Source organism: Akebia trifoliata, chromosome 16 (assembly GCF_017979445.1).
Source record: "Akebia trifoliata isolate Shusen 1 chromosome 16, ASM1797944v1, whole genome shotgun sequence".
NCBI lineage: Eukaryota > Viridiplantae > Streptophyta > Magnoliopsida > Ranunculales > Lardizabalaceae > Akebia > Akebia trifoliata.
In genome coordinates, this window is record NC_141390.1 from 19,963,638 (window position 1) to 19,973,740 (window position 10,103).

At 33.4% G+C, this 10,103-nt stretch overlaps 1 protein-coding gene across 10 annotated transcripts; it reads right to left on the reverse strand.

Moving 5' to 3' along the window:
• LOC147382765 (uncharacterized) lies at positions 1-4,135 on the reverse strand. Of its 10 annotated transcripts, none has more exons than XR_015174035.1 (5): positions 2,692-2,958; positions 2,007-2,204; positions 1,347-1,470; positions 995-1,162; positions 7-132 (listed from the first exon to the last, which is right to left on the reverse strand). XR_015174035.1 is itself a non-coding variant. In XM_086429426.1 (3 exons), the coding sequence occupies exons 1-3, from the start codon at positions 2,941-2,943 to the stop codon at positions 64-66; spliced, it is 519 nt and encodes a 172-aa protein (XP_086285552.1). In that variant the 5' UTR covers positions 2,944-2,958; the 3' UTR covers positions 1-63. The 10 variants fall into 10 exon arrangements, 1 of the variants encoding a protein (XP_086285552.1); XR_015174034.1 differs by having other exon boundaries at positions 1,320-1,470; XR_015174033.1 differs by having other exon boundaries at positions 1,296-1,470.
• Positions 4,136-10,103: the final 5,968 nt, after the last annotated feature.

Genomic DNA, 10,103 nt, shown 5'->3' on the forward strand with positions numbered 1-10,103 from the left:
TAGTATTCGGGTAACATTGATACCAACAGTGAGGCACCCAGTAATAGAAGCAAAGAGAAATCCTCACCACTCCATTTCTGACAAGATACTCCACAATATCAAGATGCCCATTACCAGCAGCCATATGAAGTGCTGAAAATAGTAGGAACAAGATAAGCAAGCTAATAAAGATTATTGTCATCGTCATATCCTAAATGTTGATGAGCTTATAAATGGACATAATGCTTATAAATGGACATAAATCTTAAAATTGAAATTCGTGGGCAAAGAAGAGAACATACAAGTGTCATCAAAGTAAATAAGAGAAGTAGAAAAATGCATAATCATAAATTTGAGGAAATTTTAAAGATGGATGATTTGATATTCCAGTCTTAATTACAACAACATGAAAATCATTACTCATTGCCACTCAAGTGAGATGAGTAATTAGAAAATTTTAACAATTGTTACGTAAATGCTCAAGAAATATAATCAATACCAATCCCTTGGAATCCTTCAAAATCACATCGAAACTCTAATTGAATCAGTTTAACATGAATATCATCGAGAACTTAGCCTTCGCATGGTAAATACTTAGTGAGCAGGCACAAGTGTTGGATGTGTCACCTAATGTGATGGGCATATGAAATACTGCCAGTGTGCATACTTGGGAAAGGCAGAATGATTGAGTAGTTGTGGCCATAAGCGCATCTCCTAGTGTGTACATATTTAAGCTCATGTTGAGCCATTAATTGTCTAGGTAACAAGTCTCTAACAAAGCACTCCGCTTGATTTTGTTATTATGCCCATTTAACGGCCAACCACCCATTGTGAAGGGAGACACATTGGGTATGTGTTTTTCCGAAAGTGTGCAAAAATAAAGTGGGCTGCAACCTAGTTTATGTGTGTGCCTCTAAACCTGTCTTTTAGTAGGATGATGATAACAACAACAATGCAGAATCCTATTTTTCCAAAATAAACAAAAGAGACTAGAGAAAAGATAAAATTGTTTCACCATTTGTCATGTTGCTTTGATTTTCATTTGATCAGGGTGATCCATCTTGAATCTCCTTAAACAATGCCAGCAAATTCATTGTATGGGGGCCAAGAATGAGTACACATATGCAGACAAAATAAAAGACTCGTATCTATGTATAAGGGAAGTGAGGCCGGTGTGATACTTCTGTAACAAAGCAAAATATCATAATTCTCTCTTATTAAGGTAATAGAATCTTGTTACTTGAAAAAAAAGAAATAGATGAGTCATTTTTTAATCCAAAGATAAAATTGTTGTCTTGGATTTAACAACATATTACATCTAAGTGTAAAATAACAATTACGGTTAATGTTGATGCTACTAATTTGACCCGCAATGAAATCAAGTGAATAGCTTCTAACACTTGGACACGAATTTCTGGATCATCTAAAGCTTCCCGTTCGATTGAGAGTGCACTTCCAAGCTCAAGTGGCATTTTCGATGTGTCCTGCTCACTGTAAATCCGAGCACAACTCACTAGAGATCAAGAGAAATCACAATGGACGCATTAAATGTAGGAAGAATATTGTTTGAATGAAACAAGGGAAAATGAATCATATATAGTCTGATCCCATTCAACCACCCTTGCTTTCTATGACTAGCTTGGCTGGCTTGCTGTATCAAATCTCCGATAATAGCTTTTGTGCTATAATACTATACCAATATAGTATGACAAAGTCCACTAGGGACAAGGAACAACCCTACTAATGATAGAACAAAAGCATACTCAGTCCCAAAATGATCTCACAAGCTTTATAACATACAATCCTTGCATGTTCTCATCTCCATTCTATAGAATGAAAAATCACAATCCAAACTATTCCTAATCAGAATGAGAACAACCCTACTAATGATAGAACAAAAGCATACTCAGTCCCAAGCTTCTCTTCTATAGAGTTGTTTCTAAACAACAAAACTTACGTAATTTAATTAAATGTACTTCTCACATAAAGAAAAACATAAACAGTAGCAGTATAATCAAAGGCAATACCTGAAGTAGGGAAGTGACGCCTGCATTCAATTGTGTTAGATTAACTAGGAGCATAACCAACAACCGGGTAATGCTAGAGTCCTTCTTATATAGCATCTCCATGGCTGTTTTAATTATTCCAAGGGCGACCATCTTTGCTGATAGTTCTGAATTTTGTGAAAGATTTACAAGAGCTTCAGCTGCAGGTTCTGAGACCTCCTAAAAGGTCAATTAAATGAGTTTAATCTACAATAGTGGATCCAATCAGCTCAAATTTTGGTCTTTCTTCCATTAATCATGGAACCATCCATAAGTACGATTAGATTGGATGGTTGAGCTCATTCAATCCACAAAAATTATGGTTTGGGTGGGGAGAGCTTGGCATGCTCTAGAGGTGATATGGTAGTTGAGCCATTCTTGTTGATGGGCATGAACCTCATAGAATCACATGGTGTGGCTGTATCGAAAACAATATTATGCTAAAAATACAAGTCCAAATGTCAAATTAGAACAAGTTTTCATTGCCCAATATGGCTCAATTATGGTGACTTAGTTTAACTCATTAGTTTTATATTTTACAAGTTTGTGGCGTTCTTCCACATACTTGTTCATGTTCCATTCAGAATGTTATGCTTCATGATGTCAATTAGATTCCTCTCAAGATGATAAAAATAAATATATTTTTTTTCAAAAGTTTAAAACACACCTTATTTTCTCCTAAGAGACGGGACAATGAGGGTAACAAAATCTCTGGGTAGCGGGCAAGTGATAGCAAGTTATCCACAGAACTTGTTAAGTCCTCAACAGCTGCCTTCTTCGCTTGAATTTTTTTTTCGTCGTTAATACAAGAAGAATAATTCCAACAAAAAGAAGCAATACGTATAATTACATTCAAGTTATAACCACAATCATCATTATTTTCACAAAACCATATCCCAACTATAGGAGGCAACAACATGAACGCTATGTCACCAGTCAATCCTATTTCAGGGAGAATGAAACAAAAACTTCATAATAACTCTGGCGGCACAACATTTAATTGAATTAAGCAATTAAAAAAATTCTACAATTAAAATAAGCAATAAATTTTTCTACATTCAAGTTAACCATAATCATCATCATTTTTCAAAATTTCTTATAACATTCAATCCCATCTAGAGCTACAAATCCAATGTTTAAGGCACGCATCTTCATATCAAATTAACCCGGTAAAATCAATTAATCTAAGTATAGAATTATAACATTTATATCAAAAAAATATAGAGAAATCAGAAAATTTGAAAAATCATTGAGGGTCTAAAACATACCTGTAATCTTTAATGTTATTTGAGGATTTAAAGTGGAATCAAGGTGTGGGAGAGAAAGATGGGTTTGCAGGAAGGAGAATCAAAGAGTGAGAGAAGGAAAATGGCCCCAAAAATCAAAGAGAGAGAGAGTCTGAGACAGAGGAAGAGAGAGAGAGATCGAGAATCTCTAGGGTTCCCAACAAGAAAATCATGCCCAAAAATCGAACCACAAAAGCTCGGCACCAAAATAGATTGAGATTCTCAATGTTTTCGCGAAACCACCTCTACAATACGTCTCTTTGGAGGCGTTTCATCAGAAAATCGCCAATGCTTCCTTCTCTTTGGAGGCGATTCTCACAGATCTTCGTTGTTTTTGTCTCTTATAAGTAGCTTTATTTAAAATCGCCCCCGACCTTGCTCTTTCCGTGGCGCTTCGCAAATTTGCCGAAGAAAATCGCCATTGATAGTCTCTGTATTTGCAGTGAGTGAGAGAGAGAGAGAGAGATACTAAAAGAGATGAAAGAATGAGGGGGAAACGAGAGGGAAGAGGGAAATGATTTCGCGGGCGACTCAATTTTTTTTTTTCAGTAGTATTTTTTACCGGCGGAATATTTTTTCTGCTGCCATTTTTTTTTTCAATAGTATTTTTTACCGGCGGCTAAAATGATCCGCTGTAACAAAATATACGAAAGTGGGTTATGCAAGGGTCTTATAGTGGCGGATAAAATGATCCGCTGCAACATAATGTACAATAGTGGGTTATGTAAGGGTCCTATAGGGGCGCACACAATAATCCGCTATTACATTAAATTAAAAAAAAAAAAAAATTGATAAAGACAATTCACTAACTCAAAGTTTTTATATAAAAAATTTTGATTTTTTTTAGTGGCGGATACAATAATTCGCTGTTATATTCAATTTTTTTTTAAAATTTGATAAAAAAAACTTAATAAACAAAAAAAAAAAAAAAATTGATGTTTTTTAGTGGCGGATACATTAATGCTCTGCTATATTCAATTTTAAAAAAAATGATAAAGAAAACTCAATAAACCGAAAAAAAAATAAAAAAATTTTGATTTTTTTTAGTGGCGGATAAATTATTCCGCTGCTATATTCAATTTGAAAAAAAAAATTGATAAAAAGAACTCTCTAAACCGAACTTTTTTCATTAAAAAAAATGAAAATTTTAGAGGCGGATAAAATTTTTCGCCGTTATAAACCGCTACTATAGATCAAAAATGTTGTAGTGCACTGATTGAATTGATTTGGTGAACCTTAATAATATCGACAGAGTTATTTTGTGTTCATGACCTAGATAGATTAACATATGCTAATTTGAGATAGGAATATACTCAGGTTGCATGTGCATTCCTTATGAGAATTTATTCTTAATGAATTCTTCTTGATTTAATTCTCATAAGCATATAAGGAGTTAATCTAGAAGGGTATTTTACATGACCATTGGAAGAAGCTTGTAGAGAATTTAGTGTTCTTGGATGAGAATCATAGTGAATTAATTTATCATAAAGGGAAGGAGAATTTAATCAAGTGGATTGTTTGGGAGAAATTATAAACCTAGATTTCATCACTCATTGATTTTAAACTTCAAATTTATTATCTGCGTTATTTTCTTGTTTAGTTTTAAATCCTATTTTTACTTTTGTTTGGATAAAATTAGATTGAGATAAATTGGTAATTAGCAATAGATTGGTATTTAGTCTCCATGGGAACGATACTTTCTTATCACTTTATAAAGTGAAAATTTTAGAAAATCAACTAATTGAAGTGGAGAAACAAAGAGAAGCCGATAAGGTCAAGGCTGCGTGACAAAGATAAGCTGATTGGGTGGCGCATGAGGAGCTCAAATGTTTTTTTTATAGGAATGGAACAATTAGTAAGTATTTATTCTTATTGTTTAAGTTTTATAATAAAGTAATACAATGTAATTCATAATATACATTTTTTTTTGCAGTTTGAAAACTTGTACTTAGTTCCACATGACTCTTCTACCCAGCCTCCGGACGATGATTGATTTACCGTAACTTTTAAGAGTTACTCTTTCTTTTAATGTCTTTACTAAACTACTTTGTTTTAAGTACTAAGTAACATCAGTAATTTTTGAGGTTTTTTGAAATATTTCAACATAGGTAAGAATTACGTTTTTCACCCATATCATATTCTTTATTTTGGAATGTGTAAGGTACACATACACTAATATGTTAGTGTAAGACTTCATACACTTTTCCTATCTTTTATTATATTTTTTTGCTTGTTAGTAGTTCATAGTTTTTTATTGTTAGTATCTCATATCGCATATTTTATGTTTCTTACTATATTGTTTTTTTTACTTGTTACTAACTCATATTTTTTTTGTTTATTAGGTAAACCTTTTTTAACTCCGCCAATGTAAAATTAAACATTTTACATTGCTGGTCCCAAGCCCAGATAAAGGAGGAGGAAAAAGGATAAAGAAAGGAGTAATTCGCTTGATGCACCTGGCGAAGAGGTAATTCTTTTATATAATCTTAAATAGAAGCTACTTTACTTTTTCATTTTGTTACAAGATAATGTTCTCAGTTCTCATTACAAAAAACAAAGGAAACAAAAAACAGAAAAATAAAGGGAAGAATTATGCTTCAACTTCGTACTGGATGCTAAGGGGGTGGTTCAATTCAATTACCTTGTTTGCTGTAGTTGGCTAAGGTCAAATAGTTTTTTCCTGCAGGTGCAGCTTCTCTCTACATCCATGTGAAGGTTCAACTGCCCAAATTCTCACACAAGGGAAACTAAGTGCACCTCAGATATTGTGAATACACAAAGTAAGTAACTAAGTGCCCAAATCAATCAAGTGATTGAGTTTTTTCATCATAATTTCTTGCCTTTTGTTTGTACCGAAACAGTATCCTAGTGAATGACTTACATGGAATTGGTTTCTAGAGGTGAAAGATGCATCTAATTGTGGGATGGTTATTTTACCAAGGTATTGATCTGGTCGTTTAAAACTAGCCACAGGAAGTTGTTTCACTCTATTAGGTTTGGTATTCTTCTAAATTCCTAACAATTTCCATTTTTTTCAAAGAAAAATGTCCTAAAGAATATGTTAATAGCATGCTTCACAGTCTTAGCATACAAGATTTTGTAAAATAGTATATAGCTATCAAAAAAGTTAAAAATAAAAATAAATCATAAACTAGTATAGGCATTCATCTAGCTTAGGATACTGCGAAGCTTAGTATAAAAATAAAAAATGCTTCATTTTATTTAACAAAATGACACTCATAGGATCATTATATTTGTTATGCAGATCAGTGTCCCAGCTATTGACAATTGTACGATGACTTATCCTCATGAGAATAATATGATGTTTGGTAATTTGTATGTTTGACAATATGCTGATATGGTAACAAGATGTGTATTGTTAGTTAATGTGATATATGTATGGGAAATGTTCAGCAACAAACATTTTGGCAAAACATTTTTCAAAACATGGGTTAGAGGTTTTGGAATGGGCTGATTTTTGGTGAGGATGATCTCTACGGTGAGGAGATCATCATCACCAAAAATCAGCCCATTCCAAAACTTCTAACCCCATCAAAAATGGTTTACAAAAAATGGAAAAACATCTCTCTTGAAATAATCTGCAGAAGAAAAATCTGAATCTTAGAATGATTGGAGTGGTGGATTGAATGAAAAAATATGAATGTGAGTTCTTCATTTCGTCTTCTGTACAAGATGCGCCAAAGAGATGTTAAGGCTTTTTGTTTGAAAGTCGGTGCACTTAATGAAAATTCAAGGACATTGATGCAATTTTTGTTCTTTGTTGTTGTTGTTTAAGGTGGTGCACATACGTCAGATTGCAGGTGCAAATACAATAGACATTCTTATGTATCAATACTAGCCTACTAGTTGGGATTGGTGCATGCCTTTCTAGAGATCCATTATCTAGGGAATCACCAATTAAATCTGAATCACATTAGACACCAAAATTTGATTAATACTGAGTTTTTCTCCCATAAGGGTCACTTTCTTCTGCTTTTCTACCCATTACTAAGAGATCACACACAAGATTTTGTTCAAAGAAGTCTTTCTGAGGCATAAATATTATACAACCAAGGTGCTTTAAAGCACATATAACACACGCAATTCTATTCTTGCATACCTAATAAAGCTCTTCATATATAAAACACACAACACTAGAACACCAACAACAACGATAAAAATAGATGGTTTAGTCTACGCTTTCTTTTTTTCTTCAACATTTACTTACTGTTGCACTTTCACACCAGAGGCTAATTTGGGTTAAATGAGACTTCCCACGTGTGGAAATGCTAGAAATGAAGTAGCAACGTAATGATACAATCTCTACTGAATCTCAACTTGTACGCTTTGTCATCCGACCTTTTGCCTTGTTGGGTGTGCTTGCATGGCAGGTCAAAAAATCCCTTATAAAATATATATATATATATATTGTTTTGGAGGGGAGATTGCACGGGGCTTTTACCTGGGTTCTCCTCTCCTTTGTTGTGTGTGTTTTGCTTCTATTTTTACTTCTATAATATTTTTGAATTGTACATCAACAAGTAATAGGTTGTTTGTGATAATAATGCTTTATGAAGAATTGGCAAAGCACGATAAACACTATTATTTCATAAAAAAGGAAAACAAAAAGAAAAAGAGTAAAGTACATACAAAACTAGTTCAAATTCATTTAATTATACATTTTTTAGATATATATTTGAACAATTTAATATTTTAATTCACATGTTTAGTAGATGTGATATTTATTTTGCATCATTTGATATTTGTCTCTATGAGGGATCCTAATGTCGTGGTGTTCCTTTGTGGATTGTGTGCCTTTATTAAAGTTTTTTTTCCTTTATAGTTTGATGTAGAAGAAGTATATTAAAAGTTCTATGTAGCTTATTTACCTAGTTTGTGCCTCCATCTCACGTGCACTACTTGGGTTGTATTTCTCTTTAAGCTCTTCAGTCATAGTTGTTCTAAATCTAGTCTTAAATAGTTCATGTCAGTCGATGTCCAGCATTGTTACCTAATTGGTAACACTCCATTAAGAATTTTATCAAATACGGATTTGATTGGAATCCGATTGGATTTTTATTTTTAATTCTAGACCAGATTTAATGTGATAATTATTGGTAAAATCTATGGGTATTGATGCCATGGACCTGGGTTCAAAAGGGTTCAGCACCCATGAGGGAGCCAACCCTTCACCTAATCAATCACAAAGGTGGTTCTCCCACTATCTTTCATAGTTGGTAAATTTGAAGTAGGGAAATAGTGTTGTATGAGTTGATACGATTGTGTGATCCTTTTATTTTGGGTATTTTATCACTTTTGTTGACCTTGTGCTTGTGTTTTTATCGTAATTTGAGGTCCATTTGTTACTTTCACTATGATTAATTAACTTCTACCTGAATTGCTTAGTAATGCTTTGGTATTCTTTAATCTTCTACTGATATTTGTGTACTTAACCAATGTGATATCCTCAAGTCAACTTATCTATATATCATAAGTTCCGTGGTGAATGAATATGTAGATTCATGCCTTCGTTTGAGCATATTTTTTGCAACAAATAACCGTACAATAGTATTAAGTGAGATGTATGTAAGCTATCATCTCTGTTTATTGTTAGATCTATAAAAAATTGCAGTCAGATAATGCGTTCTGTTTTGTTGTGGTTTTGTTGCTCTAGGTGCCAACAATGGCGTTTATTAGTAAAGTTGGAAATTTACGTAAGTAGAGTTTAAGCAAGCACATCAATTCTGAATTGTCTGCATCTAATCCATCTATATTCCAAGCAATTAGATGCATGTCATCTTTCAAGCTATTCATTGGACCATCTGTTCTTTGGAATCCATAGACCATCTGTAATTTGGTTCCTTGTTTTCTTCTTCTACATGGAAATCGACTTTGAGTTGGTTTAAAAGGATTTTACCTCGGCAATGTTCGTTATGGTTGGTAGCCCTTCTTTTTTCTTCTCTCTTTTCTATCCTTGAGCATATTGGATATTTTGTGTTGTGAAAGTGTATATTGGGCTCATTGGTTTTTATCTAAATAGTATTTTATAAGCAGATTTAATCTCATCTCTCCATGTTTTTTGAGTGCCTTTTTGATTGGCTAAACTTTCTTTCATTTAATATTAGAGTTCTAAATCCATGCCTATACTAAGCAATGCCATAACTTTAACAATACATGTTGTTGCGTGCCTTCCCTAGTCAGAATAACTACTACTTCATAGCTTAACAATACTCTCAAGATTCTACATCCCACCTCTCAATAAATTTTATTTATATAAAACAAAAACCCTACATCGTCCAATTTTTGCATTTACAATCTGTTTTCAGACTTTTGTCCACAGTCTAGAAGCTTACTATTAAATGGCATATGATTGTTATAGTCATCGATAAAGGAATTTTTGCTTGGGTTGTGGAAAACTACGCCCTTGGAACTCTTGAAGGTGGTCTCCAACAAACAACAGGGATAATTGAACTTGGTAGGGCATTTGCTCAGGCTTAGTTTCCTTGTCTTTACGTTTTGCTCGATTACTTGTTCATATTTTTTTATTGATTCTTGATTGGTATGAGTTTTGGAACGTTGCATTTGTAATATCTACTGCAAAGATAAACATATTAGAAGCTTAATCTAGTTGTTCCTTATTGACTATCCATTATGATGAATGGATGTTGCTAGTGTTGATCAGGATGTGAATACCGATGAATGCCGACTCTGTGGTATGGATGGGACCTTGCTTTGTTGTGATGGATGCCCTTCGGTTTATCATTCCAGATGTATTGGTCTAGTCAAAGTGCTT